Source organism: Tamandua tetradactyla, chromosome 2 (genome assembly GCF_023851605.1).
Source record: "Tamandua tetradactyla isolate mTamTet1 chromosome 2, mTamTet1.pri, whole genome shotgun sequence".
Taxonomy (NCBI): Eukaryota; Metazoa; Chordata; class Mammalia; order Pilosa; family Myrmecophagidae; genus Tamandua; species Tamandua tetradactyla.
The window spans coordinates 131,175,965-131,189,702 of NC_135328.1; the positions used below are offsets into that span (position 1 = coordinate 131,175,965).

At 55.8% G+C, this 13,738-nt stretch overlaps 1 protein-coding gene across 3 annotated transcripts in view; it reads right to left on the reverse strand.

Annotated features, from left to right (window-relative positions):
• TRAF2 (TNF receptor associated factor 2) overlaps positions 1-13,738 on the reverse strand; it is a 31,057-nt gene that overhangs the window by 16,939 nt on the left and 380 nt on the right. The window contains exons 1-4 of one of the 3 annotated variants that reach the window (XM_077148992.1): positions 13,346-13,498; positions 7,252-7,454; positions 5,872-5,950; positions 5,468-5,566 (exon numbers count right to left, since the gene is read on the reverse strand). In XM_077148992.1, coding sequence (XP_077005107.1) covers positions 5,468-5,566; positions 5,872-5,950; positions 7,252-7,454; positions 13,346-13,351 — 387 coding nt within the window. In that variant the 5' untranslated portion in view covers positions 13,352-13,498. Of the gene's footprint in view, positions 1-5,467; positions 5,567-5,871; positions 5,951-7,251; positions 7,455-13,345; positions 13,499-13,738 lie in introns of those variants that run through there. The other 2 variants (XM_077148994.1, XM_077148993.1) reach the window with 2 other exon arrangements.

The following is a 13,738-nucleotide window of genomic DNA, read 5'->3' on the forward strand; positions in this document are numbered from 1 at the left end:
ACAGTCCCTTTGCTTGTTTCAGAAGCCACGCCCTCGCTAGTGGCCCTTCCTGATGAGGCCTTCCCTGACCAGTAGCACAAGCCCAGCTGAGTGTGCATGTGGACGGAGGCCAGGAATTCCCCTTTCACCTGCGGATCTGCCACCCCGTCTGACAGCAGCATGGCTTCCTTGGACAGCACAGAAACACCTACCCAGGCCAGGCCCGGGCTGGTTTTCAGGGTCAAAGCTCTGGAGAGCCTGCTCAGTTCTTCAATGCAGGGTGCTGAGTCCACTCTAGGTCAGGGGCTACAAGTCCCAATTCAGGCTGGCTGACTTGCAGATGTGATCCCAAGAGACACTGTGAATGACCCAGTGCAGACCGAGTCCCAGGGAGCAGGAGTGGATGTCAGGCAGTCCCCACAGCCAAGTCCCTCCTACACCCACCAGTATCCATCAATAAGTCCGACTGTTGGAAAGGCCTCTGTTATAGGCGTGGGGGCAACTGCTCCCAGGGGCCAACATTCAGGGCATGATGAAGACCAGAACAGGGAGCCAGGAAAGGCTTCTAGGGGCGCCTGGCTGAGGCCTCGAGAGTGGGTGGGGCCTGGGGCCAAGAGGTGACAGGCAGGCCTGAGCCTGGGGCAGAAGCGAGCACCATGGGGGTTGGCTGGGTACAGCTGAGGTCACAGGCCACTGTACAGGCTGCATTCTAGGTGGACAGAGAAGAGGTGTGAGTGGACTGGGGCATCCGAAAGGTTCAGCCCAGGGCTGCATGGGAGTGGGCCTAGACTGAGCAGAGAAATCACACAGGAGACTGTCTGTTTGAACCTGCATGCCAAGAGGTGAGCCAGAACAAAGTCCCTGTTGGCTCTAGGAGAGCAAGGACAGGACACAACAGACAAATGAGTGCCCTGGTGCCCGGGGTGGACACAGCCAGTCAACGAGCAACACGTGTACTGGCAAATGGGCAAGGCAATGGGAGGCAAGGCGAGGCCTACCAGGGCCAGTGGGAGAAGAGCCTGCAGGAAGACAGGGCAGGGTGGCAGCCCCGGAGCAGGCGTGAGCGAAACTAGCTGAGGCCAGAGGAACACCCCAAGCATGCTGGGCCACGGGAAGAGGAGGACTTGGGGGGGCCACTTCTGCCAAGCTGTCCCTCTTCACGAGTGAAAGGACACCAAAGTGCAATGGGACAGGCCAGCGAGCCTCGCAGATTGTCCTGAGGACTCTGACCCTACCTGGGGCAGGGAGACTGAATGCTCTGGAGAGAAAAGGGACAGGGGCAGAATGAGTCTTTCTGGGATGAACTGCCCAGCAGCTACCTGGTGAGCAGAGCGGGAGGAAGGCACTGAAATACAGGTGGGGGGATGGTGGGTACACTGGGTTGGGGGTGGAGTGGCGAAGAGGACTGGGCTCTGATTGCGCTTGTAGAGGTGTTGATGCAGCTGTAAAGAGAAGCCAGAGAGGACCCCAAGGGGATCTAGCCAAGTCACAGGAAGAGGGAACCCCTGGAGGGGCCTAAGGAGCAGGAGATGTAGCCAGAGATAGGAAGGGATGGGCTGGGGGAGAGGGGGAGTGCAGCAGAGGCACATGGAGTTAAAGAGGCTCCGCCTGCTCCTGGGTGTCCTGAAGGGAGATTGTGGGGTGTGTACCCACATGCCAAAGGGGACCATCCGGTAGGAAGGGGAAGTGCCTGAAATGCCAGGAGGGTCAGAGCCAGGTGGAGGGTAGACTTGCCTGGAGGATGCCCTGCACCCTTGGGAGGGCACCTCCAGGAGACTTGGGGCTGGCAGCTCCACTGGGTGTGAGGGACCCCCTACAAGCTCTGGAAAGTAGGCAGGTCTCTAGAGAAGGTGGCATCAGAGTCTGTGAGGGCAGTACCATAGGGCTCAGTACACTGTTTCTTGCCACACCTGCAGCCTGCACCCAACATGGAAGGGCACAGCCAGCAGAGGGCAGGCCAAGCGCCTGGGCCCTTCCCCGTCACCAAGGTGGACAGCAAAGACCAGGACGACCACATGAAACATCAGAGCTTAGGGTCTGGAGTTTCAGGGCTTCTCTACAAGGATTAGCCTGAGTGAGCACGACTTGCTTTCCTCCATGGTGCCGGAAGCTCCAGGGCTTGCAACCTTGCTGCAGAGCCTAAGTGTCCTGGGGGGCAGCTGCCCAGTGCTGTGGCACCGGGGGGGTGGGGGGGTGGGCAACAATGCTCCTGGAAAGGTTCCACTTACAAACTCCCAGGGACACCATCTGTCTCCCAGCCTGTCATGTGGGACCAGAGGCAGCTCCGACAACTGGTTGGTGGCCCAAAGGGGCAGTGCCCTTGCCAGGCCAGGATGCCCACATTCCCCCAACCCCCTTTGCAGTTCCTACAGGAGCAACCCAGAATGCTGAGGCCACCCCTTGCCCAGCTTTCGGCACATTCCTGGCCTCAGAAGGCAGCATTTCAGACCATTTGCATGGCAGGACGAGAACGAGTTCCAGCTGCAATGAACTGAGCAGCCTGGGACTGCCACAAAGGCAATGGGGGGACCCTTTGCCCACCATCCTGAGGGCTAGGTGGACCTCCTGAGCACCTGCCCTGGAGTGAGCTCCCCAAGACCCTCGCACCCCCCAGAACAAGGCACCGCCCTCTTTCCAGCCCTCCTGGCCTTGCCTGGCCCCCTGCACTCTGTACCCACCATGCAGTCCTGAGCTCCTGGAGCTAGCACATGCTGGGTCACACCTGGAGCAACCCCCCAACGGTCAACAAGACCTTCTAAAGAGACTGACTTCCTGAACACCTAGGCACCTCAGAACCCCACTGCCACACCACTCCCCTGGTTTCAGCAATGCTGCCTCAGGACCCATCTCCCTGCCAGGCTGAAGGCCATAAACACAGGACTGAACGCTGAGCTAGGCCAGATGCACAGTTTAGGATACAGTTACCTGACAGACCAAAGAGGAGCCTTAGGAACAACCGTGGCTCGATAAAGATAAAAAGAAGCCCAAGTAGTTAAGGTGCTTTGATCTAATCAAGATGTTTTCACAGCACAATAAAATATTTTTGGGTGAAATGATATGCCTTGCGGCTGCTTTAGTCCAGACAACAAAAAACATGGGGGGCAGAAGGTGGGGGCCACACTAGTCTCTGCTCAAACCTCAGAGGAGGTCTGAAACTGGTGACACCCAGCTGGCTGAGCCCTCACACACACAACCTGAGGGCAAGGGTGACCTCGCTGGTGACTGGGGCCCCGCCAGCCTCCTGGTCACCCCTTGCCCAGCCACTTGAACAGAAGCACCATTGGAAAACAAAATTTACTGTTAGAACCAGAACTAACTGCTCTAAGCAAACACCATCACAACTCTAGCCCCTGGGTCATGGGCTGAGACCAAGTTGAGCACCTGTGGTTGTCCACGGCCCCTTAAAACAGTGGAATCTCAGTTTCTACTGGGCACACTTCTGCCTCTTACGCCTCCTTCTTGGGACCAGCCCCCCCAAACCATTGCTTACGACTGGGCTCTGCTTTGCCAGGCTGGCCCTCACTGCCCACCTGTGGGGAAAGGTGGCTAGGTCAGCTCCACTATCAGCACTTAACTGGCCCTGGGCAAACGTCTTAGGGTTGTACTGCAGTTTTAAAAACACCAGAATCTTACGGGAGACACAGGTTCGATTCCTGGACTATGCACCCCCCCCCAAAACAAACAAACAAACAAACAAACAAAATCCCACTGGAATCTTAAAAAAAAACAAGACTAACGAGGATTTCTCCCCATCCTTCCACTCTTCAACATAACTCGGACTACCAAGGAATCATAATGTTTGATCCTCAGTACAACACTCAAAATTCCCACCTCAACAAGCAGCTGCTTTGAGCAGCCTGGAAAGAGCAGAGACAGGCTCGGTGGGATAGAAGGCTGCCCAGTGGCAGTGCAGAGGTGGGCTCTCCATGGCATGAAGACTTGCCTTTGATCCGGGGCCTGGGACTCCCAAAGCCAGGGGAGTTTCTGTCACTAAACTCAGAGGCTGGCCGGCCGCCCGGAGGAGCACCGCCCTCCCACACAGCCAGGGTGACACCCCTTGGGGACTTTCCAGCCTGTCTGATGGCACAGCCAGGGACTTTCCACTCTGAATGCCCTCCCATGGCCCTGGAGGCCCTAGCCGCCTGCTAAGTCATCTAGGACAGGAGGCAGCAGCTCCAGAGAAACACCAGGCTAGTGCCGAGCTGGACCACTGTTCCTTCCACCTCTTTCCCGCAAGGTCTCTCCGTCTCCTCTCACCACCCCTGACTCCTCGCTCCTATACTGGGCTCTCCATCCATCTGGGAGACCCTGCACCACGCCCAGCAGTGTCTCCCCAACAAACGGCCTGGCTGACCCCTTCACAGGCTTGTGCAACACCCAGCCCCAGGGCTCTCCTATGGGCACGTATGTCAGCACTGCCCAAATCCTCAGGGTCTTGGAGGGCAGGCTCTGGGCACTGGCTACCGCCAAACAGGGCTCTGGCCTCAGGATGCAGAAAGGGCATAGGGTTCAAGCTGGGCTCCCCTGCACACTCCCGGGAGTTCTGCTGGGAAGGAAACCACATCTGCACACCCACTGCACCAGAGGGTCCCCAGACACAGCCAAAGCTGCTCTTAAAAAAACCCACTTAGAGCCCAGAAAGCAAATCAGAGTCTGCCAGGATGAGAGGGATATGTGGCAGCCGGCAGGTGACCAGGGAGAGAGACTAGACAGTAGCCCCACACTCTAACAGGTCAAATCTGTTGTCGTCCTCAGGACACCCTCAGCTGTCTCCCATGCGGGAAGCCCCCTCCCTGCACTCTCAGCTCAGCTCAGCTCAGGCATCTAGGGCCGGAGCTCCTACCTGAAAGAAAAGCCAGAATTACCAGCAAACCATTCTTCCCACTTTCCCCTACACATGGGCTGGGCCAGACAGCATTGAGGTCCCTGCCCACCCCACTCTGTGATTCAGCCTCTTACAGATTTTTAAAAGAGCAGCCCACTGCTGCTACCTGACACCAGCAAGAAGGCCTCCCTGGGACCACAGGACGAGCATGTGGCCACGTCTCCAAAGTCAAATGTCAGTGTAACACAAAACAAGCACCATCCCTGTTGGGAGCACAACACAAGCGATGTGGTGAAAACGCCAGTTTCCAGCGAAGAACTGTTCTTTCCTGTGCAAGGGTGACATGGCTGACACAGGTGGAAGGATGAGAAACCCCGGCACACGCCAACGCACTCTGTCCTCCCTGTCCAGCGACAGGCCCACCACTGTCCCCATCTCACAACATGAAGCTCACATGGAGGGGCTGGGGACTCACGCGAGGCCATGTAATTGCACTGACCACACCGGGCCCGACCCAAGGCACTGGTTGGTGTCTGCATGCCTTGTGGTTTAGGAGGCTAATTGGGTGTAGGAAGGCATCAGAAACCACACAGCTTGTCACCCTGTAAGCACGAAGCATAGGGCCTGCTTGCACACCCATAGGCAGCCCAGATCCGGCCATACCTCATAGTCCTTTATGGTGCCCTTCCAGGTGCAGCCGTCGCTGGGGCAGACAGCAGGCAGGCCCTCCACCTCTCTCCGAGCAGCATTGTCTGGGAAAGCCTTGGGAGAGAAACAGCCCCTGGTTAAAGTGCCTCCTCCTGCTCCTGACACAACACAAGCAAAGAGCATGACCGGCAGACACAGCTGCCTCATCGTCTGCTCCATGATGCAACAGCCCACCCAAGACAGGAGACGGCACACACTCAGTCGGCTTTGATGCCACCCTCTGTAGACACAAGCCTAAGCTGCAGCAGTGAAAGGGGAGTTCCAGCGTCTGAAGTTGCATTACCACCCGTGCTGCTAAGAGAGTTCAAAACATTTTCTAGTCCGCTTCGACATACTCAGCTTAGAGACATTCCACTCACCGAGCTGCTTTCTAAAATAGAAACGCCTTCTTCGTATATGCCCTCGTGAACGCAGGCAGCACAGTTCTGTGGCCCAGAGCTAACAGGGCAAAAAGAAAAAAAGGAAATCCCACTGAGAAGTCGATTTCGAGGAATAAATGGGCACCATCTTCCTTAGTCCAAAAACAACCTACACAAAATGTCTTCAAGTTGTCTCAATTTTAGTTTAACTCAAATACAAATACATATTAATTGTACCAATTTTTTAAGATTTAAAATAGATAAAACACTGATTTGAATTCTGAGATGGGTTCCTTAAGCAGAGGCATCAAACTGCCTGATCAATCAGTCTTCCAGGGGTAAAGAGAGAGCCAGGTAGTTCCATCTCCCTACCCCATATTACTGACAGCTCCTTTCAACACAAAAAAGTTAGAATGTCCATAGCCCAAATTCCCTAAAGAGTGGGATAGAAAGATCAAAGGTAATGGTGGAGTTACACAAAGAAGGTAGGGTTTAACAAATGAATGTGATTGCTAAATCATCAAATTGATATTTGTTAGTTTCCAGTAACTTAGAACAGCTAGAAGTAAAAACCTAAAATTGTGGAATTGTAACCCATACCAAACTCTGAAATCTGTTCTACAACTAACTGTTATGGTGCGCTTTGAAATTTATTGCTCTTTTATATAGATGTTATTTATCACAGGAAAAAAAAAAGTCAATCGCAATGATGATGAAATATTTATCCCTTCTAGCCTCCTATGTTCTGGAGCAGCTAGGAGAAAAAATCTGAGAGAATGGTATGGTTGTCCATGACAAACTATGGGATCTGTCCTATAACTAACTGTTGAAGAGTGCTCTGAAAACTACTGCCTTTGTCTTTCTTTGCTTTGTATATAATACATAATTTAAAAAGTTAAAAAAAAAAAAGAGAGAGAGAGAGAAGACAGTGCCAGGGCCTGCCGTCTACCACAGAGCTCTCCACGAAAGCCTGGCACCCACAGCCAGCCCACCCCAGGGACCTGCAAGGCTCTCAGGGGGCCCTACCTCCCAGACCAGCACCTGCGGCCCCTTCGCTAGTGCCTGGGCAACACCATCCAATACAGACAGGAGGTGAGCCACAAGTGTCATTCTGAATTCTCTAGAACCCACATTAAAAACCATGAAAGCAACAAGCAAAACTAATTTTAATAAAACATATTATATTAAACTGAGTATATCCAAAACATTACCATTTCAGCCTGTAACCTGTATTTACACTCCTTTCTCTTTATAAAAACCCAGCAGGTGTACATAGTTTTCAAACCCCTTTCAAATTGGACTCCCAAATTCCAAGGGTTGCAAGTCCCTTTCCTGAACCCCTCATTCCCCCCACCCTTGAGCCCTCACCGGCCACCGAACCTCAGGATGCTGGTAAGGCAGGAGGAGCAGTAGCGGTGCCCGCACTGTGCCTGGAAGGGCCTCCGCAGGACGTTCCTACAGGCAGAACACAGGTACTTGTCCTCTAACTTGGTCCCCAGGAGTGTCCTGGAGAAGCCAGGCTGCAGCAGATCAAGCGAGCAGGGAGGGGTCAGACCAGCAGCTGCCATGGGAGCCGCAGAGCCCTGAAAGGAAGATCAGAAAGAGTCAAGGCCATTCCTGGGATCCGGCTTCACCCCAAGGACCGCTGCAACAAGTGGCAACAGGTGAAGGTCCAGGCCACTGAACCGACCAGTAAGGAGGTATCTGGGAATCCAAGCTGCCCAAGACCCTGCCAGGGCAAAGGCTTGCCTGTGCCCCAGGGCTGGGGCTGTGTGTCGCCCACTTCCCTGGCCACCCCACCCACCCAGCAGAGGCCTGGGCCACCTGCCCAAGCCAGTGGGCACCTGTCAGGCCAGGCCAAGCCCACAAAGTCACCCCTCATCTCATTCCCCCCACCTCAGCTCTGAAACCTGGCACCAGACAACACTGCTGCCACCTCTGGAGTCAGGTGGGCGCAGCCTACCCACATGAAGCCATGGCTCCCTCCACACGGCCTGCAGCCCAAGGGGCGCCCACACACAGGCATGGCTGTGAGCACAGGTGTAAAGCCCTTGCCCGGATGGGGATGGCTTCCAGGCTCCCAGGAGCCCGGAGTCACTCTCCAGTGGGCGTGCACTGTGCCAGCTACGGGGCATGGCAGTACAGCCTGGGATGCCTGGCTCTGCTATGCATGCGAGGAGGACCGTCAACGGGGTGAGGTCTTTGTGCTTTTGGGTAGCCCCACAGTTTCCACACTGTTTTCAGAACGGTGACGGCTTTTTGCACAGACCTTGACAAACCAGCCAGGGCAAGAGACGCCAGCTTCAAGCCCCTGGACCACAGAGAGTGGGCAGCTGTGCCTGGAAGCCAGGCTCTTGCCCTTCAGCTTCTGGGCTCTGGGGCTTTTCTGTGGACCCCTGGGGCAGTCTGCAGGGCAGTCCCATTTCCCATCACGTGGAATGAGCACAGAGCTGGTCCCTCCAAGCCCCAGAGCCAGCACTGCAACTCCACCACCCACGGGCCAGAGCGAACCCAGCCAATGCCCTCTGCTCCAGCTGAAACAGTCCACCCCTGGCCTGTGGCCATTGCCCAGCCACACCTGTGGAGAGACGCCCTCCCCCTCAACTCCAGGCCTCATCCTCCCTCCAACATGGGCAAGAACCAGAGAAAGAAAGTGTGGCCTTCTTCTGCCAGGGCTGATGCCGACAAGAGGGAGAGGACAAGGGAGGCGGCAGCCATCACCCAACACCCGACCAGACACACCACCCTGGCTCCACAGAGATCACAACAATGCCTGAACTCCTTTCAGCAGGAAAAGAAGAAAAGGATGAGAGGTGAAGAGTAGTCCATTACAACCTCCAGACCGTGCCCAACCTCTTTCCTGCCAGCCTCTACAGGAGACAAGGAGAGGGGTGACACTCAACAATACCAGCCCTGAGCCCCCTGTGCTGTAAGGAGTTTGGAACAGTTTGAGTGGAAGGCTTTCAAAATTCCTACCTGAGGTGTGGATTGGGCAGTGTCCCCTTTGAGCTTGGCCTCTAACCTCACAAGTCTGCTTAAACCAAAATCAGCAGATACAACTGGACAGACCCGTGCTGGGACGTGAATATACCCACTGTTTCAGCCAGACCTCCAGCCACTTTCCACACTTTCCCAAAGGGGCCCTGAAGGCGAGGTGGTCTCTAACTAGGCCTCATCTCCCCCGCCCAGGGTTCGACCAGTGCATGTTGAAGCAGTAGGTGGGAATCAGAAACCTGGCTGTAGCCTGACAGGGGGCTTCAGGACAAGGAGACAGCAGGAGGGAGGGGATCACTTTCAGGCAGGTGAGCAGACACTCTGGGAGATGTGCTGCCCTTGGGGACAGTGACCCGGCCAGGAAAGAAGAGGCCTAGCATCTGGCAGAATGGCCCTGGGCATTCTAGAAGAGATGTGCCCAGCAAGGCTGGGAGCCAGGTGCCTCTGAGCTCAGCTGGCTGTAGACTATTGTCCTCTATGCCCACCGTCCTTGTGTGGCCTGAGGACCAGGCACTGAGGCCGGGCCAGCAGAGGCTGGGGACCACAGGCAGCTAGGGACATGGGCCAGCTGGTTCGCAGGTCTGGAGACCCCACTAGAGCAGGCCAGCCGGAGCTGGTCAATACCACAGGGGCCTTCCCTGCTCCCCATTTCAGCAGATCCCACTCCTGGGGGCCGAAGCCAAACTCAGGAGGCTTTCTCGATCCCTCTCCCCATGCAGCCAGGGTAACCACAGCTACACTGCAATGCACCTCTAGGACCCTATCCCTTCTGGCCTCTCCACGTGAATCCAACTGGTGACCTCTGCCTGGCCTTCTGACTACTTCTGAAACCCACATCTGACCCCAGGCCCCCAAACAGCTTCCACACATCAAAATAAAACAGAGACCATGAGATCTACCTCCACTCCAGGCCTGGGGGTCTCTAGCCCTGCCACCTGCTTGGTCTGGCCTGCAATGTTTCCTGCCTATGACTGGTGTGCCTGTTCCCCTCTATCCCCCACCCGGCGGCCCCAGACCCCCTGCTCATATGGCACCCCCTCCCAGAAGAGTTCTGTTCAATGTCTGCCTCTTGCATCCACCCAGAAGGCAGCACGGGTCAGTATTCACTGAATGACACATCCAGTCAGGCACAGAGGCTTTCCGAACAAGCCAACTGGTGGATCCTAAAAATGGCTATTTGAATTATAAACAGCTTCACAAGCACCCCATACTCTGGGCTGGCTCCCCAGAAACCTGCTGGGGATGCCAGGTTCTGTGGGGAACGGCCTGTGGTGCCAAGGTCACTTGATGGGGGCAACTGCTCTCTCCCCCAGGTGGACACACTCTCCCTACTATAGTGGTGGAGCGCGTGGCTGGAAGGTCTACTCATCCATCCACTCAACTCAGCCTCGTAGCAGACACTTCTGAGCAAGTAAGCACTGCTGACTAAGACCTACTGGAGCCGAGCTGGATGTCCAACAGAAGCACCTCACAGGAGCTTGGTGCCAGCACTGGCTAGAGGGGACACACCCCTGGCCAGCAATTTCAACTCCAAGGAGACGTGCTACAATGGACCAGAAGTTCACGAGGCAAGACTCCCCCACCCAAGGCTCTGTGGCTCAGAAAGTACAGCACCAAATGTCTTAGATGAAGCAGGTTCTCCTCCCACACAGCACAGGGGAAAGCAGGATGTGTTCTTCAGTTTCCTACCCTACTGTGCTTATTAGAAGATGCTGTAAAGCAGGTAAGACACAAGGGGAGGCAGGCACATAGAGGGTGAGGGGGCAAAACAAACGAATAGCATGCAGGCAGGAAGGGCAGTGGTGACCTGCCTGTCTTCAGAGCTTCATGGGGTCACACTCCCTGTGGCCCCTTGACGGAGGCACTATTCCATCTCACAGTGACATCTTCCTGTTAGGGCAGGGCTTGATGAATAAGCTCCAGGCCCAACTGACCACATCTTCTGGGGTGGACTGAGCCTTTTTTATGAATTCACCATTCCTCCTCTCAGGCAGAAAAGAACCACAAGAATGGCCTCTGTTGTTTTTGTTTGTTTGTTTGTTTGTTTGTTTTTGTGAGTGATAAAAGAGGGAAAAAGTCACAAAACCAAGCAACGTGCTGACCTTTGGTGGCCATCCCTCTGCGTCCCTGCTTTCAAGTGACTGCCCACACATGGCCTCATCTCAGGTCACGAGACCTTACGAGCTGTCCTGCCTTGAACAAGGAGGATGAACTAGATGGCCAGGGCAGAACGCCCCGTGCCCACGTCACCCAGCCAGGGCGGCACTCCTGTGGGGCTGTGTTTACAGGACCCCTCAAACATATGAGACAAGTCTCATTTGTAAACATACTTGAACTGTAAGAATTGTAAGAAATAAAAAATATCACAAGACTGCTCCCTTGCACCTGTGATACTTCCCCTCTCCCTGTGACAGTGCTCTGGTCAGGTGGGGCTCCCTCGGGGCTCCCTCACATGTACTCCTTTTCAGCAGGCTCCCCAACACCCCTCAGGCCCTGCCCCTGCCTTGCCCTCCTCCATGGCACTCGCCATCACCAGACAGACAGCACATTTTATTTGTTTTCTAGATGTGGCCTGCCCACACCCTCTAGAATACAGGCGTGGGAGGAACGGCTCCCAGTTGTACCTCAGTGCCACCAGCTCAGGACACTCCACTGAAGGATGAGTAGAGGCTTCGGCCCTCCCAGGCTCCCCATCCGTCCAGCAGATTCACCCTGAACCCCTGCCCTGAACCTGGGACAGTCCCAGAGCCGATGCTGCTCTGCCACCCTAGCCTCTCGGTCTCTTCTCATCAATCCATGGGCACCTCAGCACAGCACCTGCTGCTCGTGGGCCACACCCAGCCTGGAATTTCCTTCCACCTAAATCACTTTGTCTAACCCACCCTGCTACATTCCTAACTCACAAGTCCCCAGACCATCTACTCCAAATGCCACCCCACCGCCTGCTCTGGGCCTCGGTGGATGAGGGCTCATTCCTGCTCACAGCCACACTGGCTCCTGTCTTTTAGGGACAGCCCTGCCCTGCCTCTTCCACTCCCCTCCAAGGATGAGCCCTGGGTTGGGATGGAGCCCTCCCAGCTGACATTCCCAGGCCCTCTAAGGAGAGGGTCTAGCAGGGAGCACAGGCTTTACACTCAAGGACCTACAGATGCTGCGATGGACAGACAATGCATTCTGGATAAAACAGCATTCCCGGGGCTTCCCTCGCATGCCTTCTGGACCCAGGCCTGTGGGTGCAGGGTGCCAGGCCCCAGCCTGGAGTCGGTATGGCCATGGCGCTGCCATCAGGAAGGGAGCTGACTCCCTAAACACAAAAGGGCACTCGATGGGCTGGTACTCCTTTACCTCCTGGAGAAAATGCTTTCTCCAATAGTACATTCCCACTATACTGTGATTCAGCAGGAAACCAGATATTACCGGAACAACATAATACTTGGGGTCCCAAGAGGAATGACTGAGTTTGTTTCCACAAGAGGAGATGCCTCCAGCTAAAAGCCTGCCTCCTCTACATCCCACAGAGCTCCCAGGCCCCCGCCTGATCGCAGGGGCTAGCACAGGCCTCCACCCTAGGCATGGTCAGTCTACCCCTGGAGTAACCCTGGAGCTGGCCAGGCAGAGAGTGGGACACAGCGGGACACAAGGCCCTGAACCAGATGGGGTACAGCCAGTAGAAAACACCCCCAGGCAGCCTGAGGACATGAGTGTCCTAGGCAAAAGGCATGGGAGCCCATGGCCAACAGGTCAGAGCTGTGCCCTCAGGGCTGAAGGCCTGCCAGGGGCCTGGGCTTTATTCCAGGGCCACGCACGCCACCTCAGTAGGGGAGGGGGGTGAGCTGGGAGGTGCTGGGAGCCACTCACCTCTGACCTACCCAAGGGCTCCAGCTTACACACATTAGATTGGACACTTGCAGAAGACCCATTTCCACTGCTTAGAAAAAGTTGTTAAAAAAGCCATGCTCAGGCTTCTTTTTGTTCAGAAATCAAGCAATAGTGAAATAACAATGTGTAAGTCAGGCCTCACGGGTTTCAGGCTCCAGCTGAAAGCAGCGAACCCCAGGCCCAAAACACAGTCCTGGCTGAGACATGGCACTATGCCTGCTGCAAACAGGATCTCCGGGGACTGCCCCAGCCCGCCTCTGCCTCATGTGGGCTGGGAAAGTCAGAAAGAGCCCCCACCACCCCTTCACTCTTCATCAGCAGCCATCCTAGACCCAGGAGGACAAGCCTCGCGCTGCCCCAGCTTCCGAACACACCCCCAACCCCCATCCCCCAAGCAAACAAGCGTGCCGAGGTGGCGATTTTCCCACAGCCCCGTTTCTCACCACCTACCCCGGGCTTGGCTTCTGCCTCCTGAACATGTATCTGTCTTAAACAGACCCTATCAAAGACCAGAGCTCCCCCGGTACAGGGACACCGCTTCCCAAAGGGCGAGAATGGGCTGGAAGGACCAGCTACGGAGAGCCTCTGCAATTAGGCGCACCTTCATTTACTCAAACTTTTAGGGAACAGCTGGAGGCAAGTCACGGAGGCGACAGCTTCAAGGATGATGGGACAAAACGCACCTCCCTTGGGTGGTGCCTGCCCTGCACCAGGCAGGTGGAAGCAGAGCAGGAGGCCAGGGCGGGTGGCAGGAAAGCCCCGGGAGCTGCGGCCCGGGGGGAGAGGCTGGGCGGGGGAGGGGGGGGGGAAAGAGGCTGGGCGGGGGAGGGAACAGGCAGGTGAACACCAAGGACCGGGCAGGGGAGGAGACACTCACGGATCACACCTGCGGTGCAGAGGGGGTCCAAGAGGAGCTCAGGACGCGAGGGGAGGGGCTTGGGGTGCGCGAAGAGGGACTGCGGGGGACCAGACAGGGGCTGTGAGAGGGTGCGAA